The 15622-nt window shown below is 41.6% G+C and overlaps 1 protein-coding gene across 1 annotated transcript; it reads left to right on the forward strand.

Annotated features, from left to right (window-relative positions):
• The first annotated feature begins 10176 nt into the window (after nt 1-10176).
• Nucleotides 10177-15485, forward strand: park7 (parkinson protein 7). The gene is made up of 6 exons (XM_070844444.1): nt 10177-10357; nt 10755-10856; nt 11037-11096; nt 12643-12712; nt 14475-14561; nt 14960-15485. Exons 1-6 carry the CDS (start codon nt 10268-10270, stop codon nt 15118-15120), a joined length of 570 nt encoding a protein of 189 aa, XP_070700545.1. The 5' UTR covers nt 10177-10267; the 3' UTR covers nt 15121-15485.
• Nucleotides 15486-15622: the final 137 nt, after the last annotated feature.

Below are 15622 nucleotides of genomic sequence, written 5' to 3' on the forward strand. Positions count from 1 at the left end.
GAAATTAGCAAAATAAAAGTGATTTACAGCGTAGCAAAATGAGGCAAAAAAAGTGGGGTTCAAAGCAGCATATAATGTTGGCAGTGAGAACTGACCTGGCAAACGGCCTCTTTCACCCTTTGCCAAACTTCCCCGTCCACCTGTTCCCTACATTTTTTAGAAGAGCTTTATGAGTCAGGCTGATGTGCTGGTGAGGTGATCACCCATACATTAAAAACAGTATCAGACTTTCCCAGGGTTCGGATGGCCCAACAGCTGGATCTTTCAAGTGAATCCATCGCTCTCTCCTGCTATTCCTCCGTCTTTTCTTCCTCCTCTGTGCCCACTGCGAGACCATTGCAGTTCCCACACATATAACACCAGCATTTGGAGTGATGGCAAGCCAGATGGGAGAGGTTTTTTTTCTGGCTCCACAGCATTCCAGCAATGACAACGGCGAGGTCAAGACAAGTTAAAGTCTGCTATAAAATATTTCCCCATACCTTTGATTACCCTTCATAGACAGAAAAAGAAATCCTGTTTCTCATAACACAAGGAGCTTTAATAAATGTAAAACCGCTGTAACACAACCACGCATGCGTTCTATGAGATTTTGTAAAGTTCACACAAAGTTCTTCCATTAAAGGGATTTTTAACAACTACTCCCGGCCATCAGATTAAGGGACGGAAGCGTTTGCGGGCAGTCTTCTTCCCCAACTTACTGTCCTTGTTCAGAGCAGATGTTCAGGGTGTTCGAGTGTCAGTGATGGGCAGTGTAAAAGCAGGCTAACACATGTCACCATATCGTTACAACTGGAGGAGGAAGTTATGTCATCGGGCCAGCTGGCTCTAATATGTGCTACAGCATTGTGTGAAAAATGTAGAGCAGGGGTGGAGCCAAAAGTCAAATTTGGCTGAACTGCCCACAGTATTTTTTAGCTTTTGGTTTACAGTGCAGACACACAATGAGATCTCAAGTAGAGTTTCATACGTTCTCATGAGTACGCCATTAATTTTACACTCGCGGCTTGTCAATCCTCCCTGTGTGATGTTGTTTAAGTGACAATAATTATGTTGAGACAGTCGAGAAATGGGCTTGATGCACACGATAAAGGAAATTGCAGAATTCCACCACAGAGCATTTGTATTTTTAAAGGGAGAAAGCTGAGCCAAGTGAAAAAGGAGAACATGCCATTTTTGAGCGGCATGTCTGCGAGGGGCCGGTGTTTTGATATGTGCCTGTGTGAAGCGAGAAGGGAAAGTGGGCCCCTGTCTGGGAAAAAGGGCTGAAGCACTGTTATGGAGCTTAGGCCTCCATCTATCCTAATAAAAAACACTTAAGCCAAACAGCCCCCTCTTGCTCTCCCTCTGTCTGATCCTGGGAGCTACCTGCAGGCCCTCCACAGAGCACATTTAATAATGGCCTCCACCCCGAGCGATGGGCAGTCAATACGACTCCAGGCTGCAGCACAGTATTCTGGGAAGGCTTGTCGAACTGGCATGAAAGGTGTGGTTAGAGTCCCTGCATTGTCTGCGCAGATCTAACTGCACTGTAGTATTTTCAATAATGATATTTTTGGTGTTTTTCCAAACTACTGAATTTAACCACAATTAAACTGACTGTTTATTTTTCCCCCCTTCGCTCCTTTTCACCCTGCCTTTTCAAGACGCCATTCTTTGATGGTGTTTATGGAAGCAGTTTGAAGTGGTTTTCCTTTGCCACCGTAATCCCTGTTTCTGTTCCACACAGACCCTGATGTGAATGAGCAGGAACGTTATGAAAGACTTGTGCTTTCGACGGTGTTAAACCAAAATAAAAAGTGGCATTTTTTATTTGTTTTGCCTCGTGTTTGATTCTTGGTAATGCAGACAATCAACAGGGTAGAGGAGTTAAGTGCATTATAAATTACTGAGAGGGAGCCACCTCGCTCTTGGAGCTCATCCTGATGCTGCTGCTGCCACTTTGGGTTATGTGAGGAGTAAAGTACTTTAGCAGAGACCGTGGAGCTGCTCCACAGCACTCCTTTGCATATCAAATAAACAGCAGGGCATGACGGCGGTGCCAACCCAGACAGCTATGTTATACTGTATGTACACAGTGATGCACATGCATGTGTCTCTAAAGGTGCCAGTGAAGTCTATTGAATATCGCCAACGATACAGATCATGGTGACATAGTGTCTGAGGGTGAAGTGGTTCTTATGAGGTTTGTATAAGGTCCCGAGGAGATGTTTTAAACCGCGAGCTTTACCTTCAGGATGTGACAATTTTAATTTGAGGCATCACAGGTGAATATGGTAATTAAAATTAACCCACTCACAGGGAATATAATTAGGAATTTTACACAAGAGGGATTTCATATTAACACTAACACTGTACCTGATCATTCGCACTGGTTTCATGTTTTTAAATTGCATTGTGCTGATAAATGGATGTATTTGAATAGTGCATGCTTTCATTTACAGTAAAGAGAAAAAAAAAAGATCAGGATTTTCATGCTAAAAGCACATGTTTATAGTCCCCTATTCTGTGTGCTCAATCCGTAAGGTGAAGATCCATGACTCTTATTTTCATAACAAAGCGTTCCAGGGTCCAGCAAACAAACTGTTGTATGGATGTACTATTGATTTCACATTCACACGTCCGGACTTAAAGGGACTATGGGATTGCCCATGAATCCCAAATCTGTGTGCTACTCACAGTCTGTCAAGTTGACATCCACTCTCTTCTGTTAACTGGCAAGATTATTCACTCAACAGGATCTCTCTCCCTTTCATCCTGCGAACTACAGGCCAATCCGGCCGCTGACAGCCAAGTGATAGCATACAGATGGAAATGAAGGCGAGCGGGGGAATGGTGCTGTTTGTCAAACACTGGAGAAAGCTTCTGGGTTCAGGGAGTAGACTGCTGCGCCAAACTGGTTCCTCAGACTCTGACTCCACTTACTGTGAGGTTTTGGCACCCGAAATCTTATACTTAACACAGTTATCATACATGTTGTACGCAGGCTGGACTTGTAACTCAATATGATCTGATTACCACAAGATATATATGTTGTAGAGTCATCAGAGTGACAGAAGAAATCTCACTTCTTACCACAAGCTTGTTGTAAGACAGCACCACTCTTACACTTCCATGTGCTACCATTAAATACATGCAGATGTGAAACACTTCACCATGAGCGCTGAAAAAGCACGATGTTACAGTGCCAGTGGTTCGTGGCCTAAGGGGCCTGCTGATGTGTGCACAAGAATTTATTTTCTCCATCCGTTCACTCTGTTGAGAGTGACATATTCTGAGCCGAAGTAGAACACAAGTACAGGAAGATCTCGCAGTCTGCTGAGGAGATGTCATTCATGTCAGTTACTTGTGGAAGTAAATTACCTACAGCCGCTTCGTTGATAACAATCATATAACAACTAAACTGGTCTCAAAAATTGATATGAGCAGTATGTGCTGTGAAATGTATTTCCTTCTCCTTAGGCAACAGATAATGTGCATTCATCCCTGTAGTCCACCAAACATTACAAAGAATGCATTCTGCCCGTTCAATCATAACGTTGGCTTCTGCTTGGAGATGGTCATTGTGCTCTCTGGATCATAATTCACAGTCATTGGAATGAAACCAATTTGAGCTCCTTTCATGATAATGCAAATAAATATCAGCCCTGATTTACCCGTTTTTTTTTTTTTTTTTTTTATTACTTCTTCTCTCTTCACTCTCTTATCAGCACACAGAGCATTTCTCTCTTTCTTAAGGGTCGAATGAAAGGTCTCTCTTTTCTTAAGAATCAAGGCAGAGGAGACGCCTGGTCCAGGACTGATTCATGTCGCACACACTGGTGGGATGTTATGCATGGATAATTGATTGTCGAAGCAGCATGGCCACTGTTGGATCTTGATGGTGCTGCCGAAATGTCACCTTACTGATGTTACAGCGGCGCCGATATTAAAAAGGCTGGTCTCAAAGGCTTCCATCCGAGCACACTCCTCTCCCACTGTGTCTGGGAGAGACAGCACTGTTTGTCAGGCTTCTATTTCAGAGAGACAGATCTTGCATTCGCAACCTTATCTGCACGGGACAGTGCACCCACTTCCAGAAGTGCATTGAACATTTCCAATCATAGGGATATATCACTCTGCTTTTAAAGTGGAAATCAAAAGTGTGGGAATGGTGAGCAGAAAAAACAGACATAATTGAGATTGCACAGGATTTATTTATAGGTAGTTTGTCTCCTCCAAAACCCTGAAAAATTACACTCCAAGCTGCAAATACCCTCTTCGACAACAATAAAGAAGCCATCATTTTTGTGGGAATGTTTTCATACCAATTTGAAAAAGTTTTAAAGGAAAATTGTTTGGAAGCGTCTCAGACATTGAGTCAGATAATGCAGTATGCATTTATATAAAAAGTAGGAGATTAAGTGAGTAGAATCCGGTTAATTTCAGAGTTAGGATAGTGTACGGAAAGCTGAGCAGGGACTGGTAAACTGTGTTAATCTATAAAGGCTTATGCAGGTAAAAATAGACTACACCTGCATGCCTTTTTACCGCCATAATACTTTGCAGAGGGAGACTATTGAGCATCCTTTTCCATTACCAAGGAATGGAAAAAGGATATTTTACCATCAGTTTTCAGAGTGGCTTCGGTACATTGTTCAAAGAATCAAGTGTACTGCTGCCATCAATTCAGAGGCCTGAGTGGGGGAAAAAACCCTGAACAGAATCAGAATTTTTTGCTAAATTTGTTGCACCATGACTTATGCTGAGTTGTAAATATATGAAGTAACACCACATAGGACTAAATCTGCTCTAATCAAGGTATGAAGACTACACTGACCTCCATCAGCAGCGTACAGTATTTAACTGTATTTTTATGAGCTTTCCTTTTTCTTAAAAAAAAAAAAAAAGTCACTTCTGTTATTTTTTGCATAAATATTACCATATTCTTGTACAGGATTCCCATTGTGTATCTACTGTTAAAGGGATAACCCTTTCCTTATTGGGCCTCCCTGACATACTGAAACCATTCAGAACTCAGGGCTTCCCCCATAATCAAGTGTGAATGAACATGTAAACTTAGCCAAGTATTAACAGAACTTGGCCTTTCTTCTGCACACTGCAGTTCATGCTGCTGTGTGAATCCTGGTTGGCGTGACAGAGGTAAAAGGCAAACAGCTTGAAGAGTGAAGAGGACCCAAAACAGACAAGCGGGAACAGACCATACTGTCTGGCAGAGGGCTGCAGCTGAAAAGGGAGAAAGGAGCATTAATAACCACCATATGTCTGCATATTCTGGGGTCTCCGGCGTAAATTTCATTACCCAATGCACAAAATGGACCATCTAAAGGACGTGTGTAACGTGGCCTGAGACAGCTACCGTGTGAAAAGCCAGCCGTTACGTGTGAGAGCCATGGCCTGATCTGTCACGCTGGGGTTTTTAAGGGAAAAACGGGGGTAGCAGCTGTTTGGTTCACCTGTCCTGTCCTGTACACGGCTCTCCATCAAACCAAAGGCTACTGTCCTCACAGGCCTGCATCCACAGGCATGTTCCTCCACAGTAATCTAAGATGTAACACTCCTATCTAATGTGACAACATTTACAAGACCACAGCCCCTCTGTTTATCAGACTTGTACAATTATATGGTGTTCCATTTGTATAAGCACACTGGTTATAGTGGCAGAGATATCCATAAACATACTGTGAGGCCTCTAGCCTGTACATATTCTGAATCAAACTATGTTTTTCCACTGGACGGTGAGTGGGATACATCAACAAAGACACAACTACTACCCTTGTGTTGGACCGTCAGGTTGCTATGTAGGCTAAACTACATGATCGTGGCTTTATTGATGGTAGGTTTCAAGCGCCCACTTGTCAAAGAGTTGGAACTTTTTGTCTGAGTTCACTGTGGGAAAGTCTTCAGCGAAAAATAAGCACAGCGCGAGAATGTGATTGAATTAAATTTAACTGTTTGCACATATGTTCCCTTGTTTAAGGGGGAAAGTTACTACTGCACTGCTTAAGCCCTGGATTATCTGTCTGCGTCCTCTGCCTCTTTAGCATCAACATGAATTCACCCACTCAGAGTCTATCACACATCCACAGAGCTCCCTGAGAGAGAGCGGACCTTAGGGAAGCCCAAGCAGGGGGGGACCTCAACAGAGCTGCGTGGAGCTGAGCAGGGTTGTGGTTGAGCCCATGGGCATGGCCCTCTCACTCTCTGGCAACCACTTTGTTAGGCACACAACACTAATCCTCCTTGTGTCTTTATTGCCCTCTGTGTAGAGGAGCAGGCCGGGGCTGGGGCTGGGGGGGAAGCACCGCTGCAGGGCCAGTATCATCAGCATTCCTGTTTGAAGATAGGCCGCGCTGTATAGCATTAAGGCATCTAATAGAGGCAAGCTGAGAGCAAAACAGGCTGATACTCACTGAGACAGAGAGGGAGAATAAAGAGAAAGGAGAGTCACTTTTGCCCCCCCTCGTAGTACGAGTAGTATGGGTGGGGGCATAATTTGGGGATAGACAGATTATTGCAACCAGAAATGACTGTGAGGCAATTCTGGGTTATGTTGTTACACATACTCATATAATCACTCACATATACTCACATAATAATTTGAACAACACATTAATGTGCTGCCTTGATTTGTAAAACTGCCTCTGTAGTTTGGAAGCAACTTGTCATGCGCTGAATTTGTGGGAATCACATTTTTGAACAATGCTGAAGCATTTAACACAAATTGTTTAATGGATGTTGAGACGTACATCCAAACGTATGCTCAGTGTAGAAGGCAGAAGAGAGCCTACCATCTGGAAACAAAGAGGATAGCCTCTGTTGTAGCCTCACAAAGTCAACTTTTGCTTTGTATCATTTTCTTTTTATTATTTGCAGAGATTATTGTTGAAAATATCCTCACACAGTTGGCCTCGCCTTTGAACTAGCCCACTCAAAGTTGAACTCACTCAACTGGCGCCATCTTGTGTCTGCATGCGGGTGCTGACTGCCGACACAGGTGCGTAAAATTCAATGTCACCTTTTCCCCCAGATCTCCTCACTGTCCCCCAGCTGTCACCTGAGCGCTTGGCAGCATAAGGTAATAGCATCAAGATGCAATCAAGATTATATGCTTGTCACTCATTCCACGCACTCAGTGGCTTACAATGTGTGAAACAGACATGAGATAAAGCCTGTGCACAGATGGGAAGATAAAATGCTTCTAAATATTCATCAGTTTTCTGACTGCAGCAATGTCAGCCATGAATGCTGCCATTAGATCACTGGGAAGACTAGCAAAGGGTAGGAGCGAAATGAGTTAAAATGCAGCAATGCAAAGAATAAATAAAGAAAAACATCAGGAAATTTTAATCTCACCCTGTAGAAGAATTTTTCTGTAACCACTTTGAATTTTGTGGCAGTCTTCCTTACTAAGGATCTGAAACGGGGTTTGCAGCTGTATATCTCAACTGAACAGAGCCTCTGCTTGTAAGCTACATCCATATTAGCAGTCTATTTTCATGTTTACACCGCTCCATATTCTTTGCAATAGTAACAGGATTACTTTGTGACAAATGGTAATTTGTGGAATTCCCTCATTTCATTTTGAGGATTTTCTTTTTCCTCTGTGCCCGTCTCATAAAAAAAAAAAAAAAAAAAAAAAAGTTTCTGTATTCTCGTCTCCCCGGAGGTTTGAATCCAGAAGCCCTTCAGGTTTTCGAGCAGACCTCTGTGAAGGGCCAGATAAAGCAGAGGAAGGCCTGGTGATGCAGGCATGAGAGAACACAGGAGAAATAATAATACGCAAAGGAATCCACTGATGTGAACCCTTTTACTCCACAGACCATCCACACATATCCAGAGAAGAACATGCGTGCTTTACTTTACTGCGTGTACACATGCATACTGAACGATCTTTTCCTACCACGCCACGCTAATGAACCATTGCGGTCTGTGGATTTTTCTCAAATAGAAACATGCATGCTTTTACAGCTAACCATTTTCAAAATCATGCTGCTGTGTTTTAGACTTTTAAAAGTTTGGCATAATTTTATATTCAAAAGCAAATTCTATGAAAAGACATAGATATACATTTACACATGCATACATATTTGTGTGTATATATGTACACACACACATAAAGTTTCAATAAAACAGACTGTGATTTCCTAATAGAGCTGGGCATTGTGGTTTTTAGCAAATGCTACTCATACAGTGAGAAAACAGTGCATTTGTTGGGGACTATTTACAGCCGTGGATTAATACATGCTACTGAGTATTTATGGCAACAGGATGGGGTATGTGGGACTGACTGACTGAATAAAGTACAATGCCCATATTTATCATAATAAAGGAGCACGTCATCCAGTGCAACACTGTGGCTCATATATGTGTTTTTAATAGTCTTTGAACAACAATGGAGCTCTGTGGCACAGAGGAATTCGCTACATCAGGCTTTGGCTACACAGACAATACTTGTTAGCAGGATCCATTTATTGATGGTTTTGGTTTTCGTGGGATTTGTTGACAATAATAAAAACATAGAAAATCACCAGTCTTGTTCTTTAATTTGTTTTAATTATTTTCCAGGGATTGTTTTTAATGTATTTTGTATTGTAACCTATAGAAATCTACTCACAAAGAACTGAGCCTTGCTTGGGATGCGAAGTTTGAAGCCCGATGCAAACAGTTATATAACGGCGTTTGTTAGTTGTTACTCAGACCTTTTGTTTTTAGCGTCTTAGACATTACTTGTCATCCTTACTACTGTCACTTTGAAATATTTCATCAGTGCGATCCTGCACTTTCTGATTACATACTGAAAGGAATTAGTAAATGTACATAAGTGAATTAATGTATGGAAATTAGCTCGAGTGCCACCGCGGGTCTAGTTCAGTTGATCCCCAGCTGCATATACTGGTAATCACCGCTGCCTCTTGGATTCACTCACAGGCACGCAGTAAACAACCTGCTGCCAGCACCCCCTACGCTTTTGTCTAATCTTCTGTTTCACTGGGCTCTAGCTTGTCGCACAAATATGAAAGTGAATCTCAGCAGCAGAATGCACTGAGGCACATTAACTAGGATGGGTGCCTGCGCACTAAAGCCCCAGACATTAAGTCTAGGATTTACACTGGAATATGATTCCCTAAATGTCTTAAGAGTTGTGGTGCAGAAGTTCTTGAAGAACTTACTGAATCTGGTGACCTGCTGCCAGGTGTTGTTGTCAGAAACACATTCATCATGACACTGAATTAGCTCTTTGAATTGCATGTTACAGCTGATTAAAAGCCTGTGATTAACAGGGACAACACATGGATTTCTGTGCTTTCTTAGTGTCTGTGTCCATAAAGAGTAACATTTCTCCTTTGGATTCAAGACAGTGGTGAACATTACGCTTTAATGGAAACTTCTTTCTCAAGCATCCCTCGTGTCTCTTGCTTCCCAGAATCATTGGTTAATGCCTCCACCTACTGGTAGAAAGATTGTACTGTCTGTTATTAAAGGCTAATATAACAGCCCTGCTTTAAGCCTGCTTGTAACCTAATTATCACTGTCTGGGAAACCTTTTATTTCCAGTGGCACACCACACAGCAATAATAATAATTTTATCTTATAAACGTGGTCTTAATGGCTCTAAAAGCTGTTCTATTTTTCTACTGCAAACTGTTTAGTGGTATCTTCTATAAACAGGTGCTGAATTCTTCCCTTTGTGCACATATATATGGACGCTGGTTAAGATTTAATGCTGATGGTTACAGTTTATAAAAAGCATCTAGGCTACCCAACGAGTTTAGAAACCTTGTAAATTAGTTGGTGTTTGTCAATGTGAGTCCAGTATTTGTGACTATAGGTGGTGAGACTGCCAACATTTGTCCTCAAATTAACTCAAAAAATATTATTTTGATTACAAGACATTTATCTGAAAAACATCACATAGGTCACAATGCATATTCTCAGCTACAATTCAATTGTAAGCAAAAGAAATCAATAATACTGGAGCTCTAATTGGTTTTGCAGTTCGTGTCTCTTTGGCTCTTTCACTGATTTAAGCCATGACACTATTTTCTTAAATAAGTACACGTAAACAAATAAATAAAATAAACAAATATTGGTGTACTGCATACACAATCTATGTGCACCGTCTTTGAAAGGGGGATACAGATGATGCAGCCTGGCAACCCAGCCCCTGTCAAAACCTCATTGCAGGGGATGCCAGTTGCTGCTGGAAGTTGCACACTGAAGTTAGCGTCTTTGCACTTGGCCTTGGCTTAACTGCGAGCTAACCATGGCAGGCAAGAGGGCGTTAGTGATCCTGTCTAAAGGCGCAGAGGAGATGGAAACAGTCATTCCTGTGGACATCATGCGCAGAGCGGGGGTTAGTAGCGCGGCGGCACGCTTGTTGACCTGCTGTGTGCATATGGCCGTAAACTAGCAGCTAGCTAGCTAATAATGCCAGTGACTAACATGCTGCAGCAAGCTAGCATGAATGTTAGCCACCTGCGCAGCTATAGCTTTACTAACCCTACCTGACTGTTCACTATTTGGACTTTTAATTAGATGTATTTAGCTTTTACAACTGTTGAAGCACTAACCTTTACAGTGAGTGCAGACAGAGGCCAAGTTAAATGTCAAAGTCCAACGTCACGGCACTTCTCCGCCATTTGAAAGCTTTCAAAATAAAAGTCTCCATCAGCCATAAACAGACAGATTGCCACGTCGTGCCAGTATGCTAATGCTGCTCTTTTTTTTATTCTACCTACTCAAACCTGTAGGTTGCAGTGACGGTCGCAGGATTGACGGGCAAAGAGCCAATCCAGTGCAGCAGAAACGTCGTCATTTGTCCTGATGAGAGCCTGGAGGATGCCAGCAAACAGGTTGGGCTCAGCATCCATCTACTACCACTGTCATTACATCTTTCAGCCTAAAGCCAGTCAAAGCTCTATCTAGCTTTTTGTGATGCATATTATTTTCATTTAGATTAGGTCCATTATTCCAACCATGCTTAATGCTATCCTGCAATTCCAAATCCTTGTCTATTGTGGTTTGTCTCTCAGGGCCCATATGATGTGGTACTTCTACCAGGAGGAATGCCAGGAGCCCAGAATCTGGCAGAGGTGAGAAATACTCAAACTGGTTCAGTCTCTGCATGTTTTGACCTCCTAAGGTTTTTTTCCACGGGCCTGGGTCTGTCAGCTTTGGCTGCACCGTACCAGGCCGAGCCAAGCTGGCCCTTGATGACCTTTTGATGGTTTCCCATTACAACCACAGGGCCGTAGACCAGCACAGTGCTTCTCAAACCTTCTCTGTCCCCTTTTGGCTGCAGAAAAATGTAATTCCTGCAAATTTATAGAAAATAATATACTCTCATAAACAATTAATTATATTGTTAATTATATAAGTTAAATGTTATATCAGAAACATGAAATGAAACATGAAACAAAAGGATTTGTGTCAGCTTTAAATAGAATATTTTGATATTTCTCAATAACATTAAATACTATATAAAATACAAGCAGCAATCAAAGACCATGTTTGGAAAAAAAAAACATCCTCGTGTTTAATTTGTTTACCGCTTAAAAACTCACCTGCCTCTTCAGGACGGAGTGTGGTCTGATCTATCATCAGCTGCTGGTTCAGATTTGGCAAAATCCTGCTTATATGTCACATCACCTTCTTCCAACTGGTGAAAAGAGCAAAGAGAAAACAAATACAAACTTTGGGGGACTGTTTTGTATTCATGTAGGAGCCCATTCCTCATAGTGAGAAGCTGCTTGAGAAAATATTCTTTCAAGGCCTTAAACTTTTCATTTTGCTATGTGGATACATGATGCTAAACAAATTCATATCCTTACAAGCATGAAAGCATGCTTGTTTATTTTTACCTCAGTGAATGTTTGAGGTTTGAACTTGGCAACCCCCGCCCTCAGTTTGAGAACTGACCAATCCCTGTTTATGCAAACACTCAGGTTTCTATAAATGAATAAATAAGGAAATGATTAAAAGTACCTAAATGAACTGAGACAATAATACAGTGGGTCAGTGCTAATTATTTGATGCTGCAAATATTTTATATTCGTTCTTTTCATTTATGAAATAACAGCCAAGACTGCCTCTTGCCCAGTGCATGCTGGGATAGGCTACAGCCTCTCTGTGACCCTGAACAGGAATAATGGGTATAGAAATTGAGTGGATGGAAAATAAATGACCCAAAACACAATATAAGAATGTGTCACCATAATTTATACTTGAATCCATAGTTAATGTATTGTTTTTTGGTATCATTCGTTGTACTTGCATCCTTTAGAATTAAGTGTGTCTTTGCTACAGTTGTTGCATACAGAGGAATGTCTGCTTACTCTTTAAGTGTTTTCAAAAAGTAAACACGTATTTGATATTATCACAGTCAGTGTTTTAATCAAAAATCTGGCAAAGATCTCATTTTATCTTCCCATCTGTGTGCTGTGTTTAGTCGACACGTTATTGTTGCTGTTTTTGTTGAATAAATCTGTGGTTGTATTGAAACTGTGATGGGTTATTTTTGATGTGTTTCAAACATTGCCAGTTTGTTTCAGTGATTATACCACAGTCAGCATATTCACTGTGCAATCACATGGCCTGCAAATGAGTCACTGTGCACCTGCTTTCCGTGCTCTCTCGCAGTCTCCCGCTGTGAAGGAGGTGCTGAAGGATCAAGATGACAGAAAAGGCCTGATTGCGGCCATATGTGCAGGTACAATCTGTGAACAAACCTCTAATAGTGATGCCTGTCTGTGGGTCAAAGTTTAAAAATGATGTGGCCTCAAATTTGACCATCATGTTGTTGCTTTTAATCAAATAGATGAAAATTACCCAGCATACACCGTGCAGTTCATTCCGATGCTTGCTCTCTAAAATAGCATCGTCATAAGTAATTGAGCAATATACGTATTGGTAGTCGGTTTCCATATCGAATCAAACCAGTTTGGCAATCCTGTGATGTAAATTAATAAACCATGCACTATGCTACCATGTGACCTGTAAACATTTGAAACTAGAAACAGCACTAAAGATGTGATATTGTGGTTTTAGACATATCGAGCAAATGTTGTGCCGGAAAATGGGATTTGGATTTGCTCGCAACTAGAATTAAAGATCTTGGGCAGAAAAAAGGTGCAGTTTTTATATGCATGTGGCAGTGGATTCAGTGGATTTTTGGATATTTTAGTAACTGCATGCACGCTTAAAGGAGTAAACCACACACCTCAACCACATTTTGAAAAATATACACTGTGAACAGACGACATGCTTCATTAATTTATGGTCATGTGTGACCCTTTCTTGGCATTTGGAATGAACAGGGTGGTGAGGGTTTGATTAATAACTGTCCCTGAGTGAACCCACAAGCACTGACATTTTATTTGACAGCCTCCATATGCAGAGAGAGGACACGGGAAGGACATTTTGAATTGGGAAGGGGACCAATGCGGCAAAGTGGATTGAAGGGTGTCCTAGAAAATGACTGAAATCCTCACAGGAATATACAGTTTAATGAACCTGCCAGCAAGAGGGCCATGAGCAAGACTCATTATTCTTCCCCTAACATGAAAATTGTTATCTTGACATGTGAAAAAGGTCCTTGCAAAGGACTTGATTGAAATAATAATGTGTAAAAAATTTTTTTTAAAAATCAGCAGGATAAGTTCACCATTATGTCCTACTCTTTTTGAGTTTAATATTTGTTACATGCATGTACGGTCATATCCACAAAACATAGATGCATCATTTTAGGATTCATCAGATGGTTGAAAGATGGCCATCATCACCCTTTCCTCCACGTCGCTGTCTGACTCTGGTTCTCAGAAGGTCTCGCCCTCCCCAGACTGGCGTCCTCTGGGTGGGGACTAGCTGTAACAGGAGAAGCTTGGCTTTAACTGGCAGTCTGCTGTTCTGCCAGGGGAAAGTGTAATCTTTAGACTGCATGGGAAGGCAGCCAAGGAGCATAATCAATAACTTTCTATTTATTAACAGTTTTTGGATGAGCTCACTGCAGTGCTAGGACATTGCCAAAGTTAATGCAGCAGCAGTCAATGTCTTCAGCCTCTCCTTTTTTCTCTCTTTTCAACGTGGTGCAGAGTCGTTGGAGAGAAACTGAAACTGTATACTGCTTGCGTGTATTGTTAGAAACAAAGGTACAGTTGAGGACACCTTTGGGACATAGCGTTGTCATCACTTATTTTGTACTAATGTCATTCATTTATAGCACCAATTGTAGTTCATAATGTGAAATGTAGCATTTTCTGTATTTTCCACCCTGGCTGTATGATTTTCATATTTTGTGTTGAGCTTGGGGGTATTGATTTGAACATGCAGTATTTTACCCTTGAGTTTGTAACCTCTTAAAACAGCATAAATATGAAAACCTGGACTGACACAAGCAACAGAACTTGGTATTAAGTAGCACTTTTTAACAGGAAGCTGTTAAATTAACCTTAAACAACTTTGTCCTTCTGTAGGTCCCACTGCTCTTCTGGCACATGGCATCGGGTACGGCAGCACAGTCACAACACATCCTGCCATGAAGGAGAAGATGATGGCCGGAGGTAAAAACGAAAAAAAAAAAACACTTAATGGAAAAAAGGGTGGAGATTTTGTCCAAAATGTACAGCTAGCGGCTTCAACATTTACAGCTGTAACTCAGAACAGGAGGAATAGTAATTACTTGTAGATGGCAGCAGATGGTGCTGTACTAGCTCTTTCTTGCCTGTAGAAAATCATGTCACTGTGCAGTGGAGGAGAGCACACCACTCAGGTGAAAGCGGATGCAGGAATTTGACAGAATATAGAAGAAATGGGTCAGTTGAAATAGTGACAGATTATCTGTGTAAGTGCTTATAGCACAGTGTGATGTCTGACATGTGGCTTTCAATCTGCAGCTTAAAAGTCTCATACTGTGATTATACTTATGGTATTGCTCTCTTTTTTTTGAACATTTTTTTAGACCACTATAAATATTCAGAGGCTCGAGTACAGAAGGATGGACATTACATCACCAGCCGTGGGCCAGGAACCAGTTTCGAGTTTGCCCTGACGATCGTAGAGGAACTTATGGGGGCTGAGGTTGCAGCTCAAGTCAAGGCTCCTCTCGTTATGAAAGACTGACTGTAGCTGTGTTCACTTACACCTTGCAAGCATCACTGCCCGCTGTATGAGCCTGGCACTACTGAGACTGCTAATCCAACGTAGCTGGCACAAAGAGTCAAAGTCACTAGTGACAAATCATTCTCCCCAGGGGACATAAGGATGTTTCTGTTCTGACAGGTTATTGTCATCCTTTGCCTGTATTAGTTGGCAATGAAAGCCAGCTTACCCTCTTTGTTATTTAAAATACAATATGGATAATCACTGCACTGGCTTTCCTAATGAGATGGAATTGATTTGGTTTCATTGTAGTTTCTCCACAATCGCTCGCCCGTCATGACAGCTTGTATCATTTCACTCTACATTAAAACATAACTGTGACAAAACCCTGTTTGTCTTACCTTACGTGTACATTAATGCCTGAGGTCACTGTGACTCGCCTCCACATGCCTGCAGTGGTTGTTGACACCTAAATATAGGCTGCATAATGTAAGGTATTGCGAGCACTGCTGAGAACGCGGGA

The sequence above is a fragment of the Pempheris klunzingeri genome, chromosome 2 (genome assembly GCF_042242105.1).
Source record: "Pempheris klunzingeri isolate RE-2024b chromosome 2, fPemKlu1.hap1, whole genome shotgun sequence".
In the NCBI taxonomy this organism is placed as follows: Eukaryota; Metazoa; Chordata; class Actinopteri; order Acropomatiformes; family Pempheridae; genus Pempheris; species Pempheris klunzingeri.

Coding starts and splice junctions, on each gene's coding strand:
- park7 (XM_070844444.1), top strand. CDS start 10,268: ATGGCAGGCAAGAGGGCGTTAGTGATCCTGTCTAAAGGCGCAGAGGAG. Junction 10,857..11,036: donor TGGAGGATGCCAGCAAACAG/GTTGGGCTCAGC, acceptor TTTGTCTCTCAG/GGCCCATATGATGTGGTACT. Junction 14,562..14,959: donor GGAGAAGATGATGGCCGGAG/GTAAAAACGAAA, acceptor ACATTTTTTTAG/ACCACTATAAATATTCAGAG.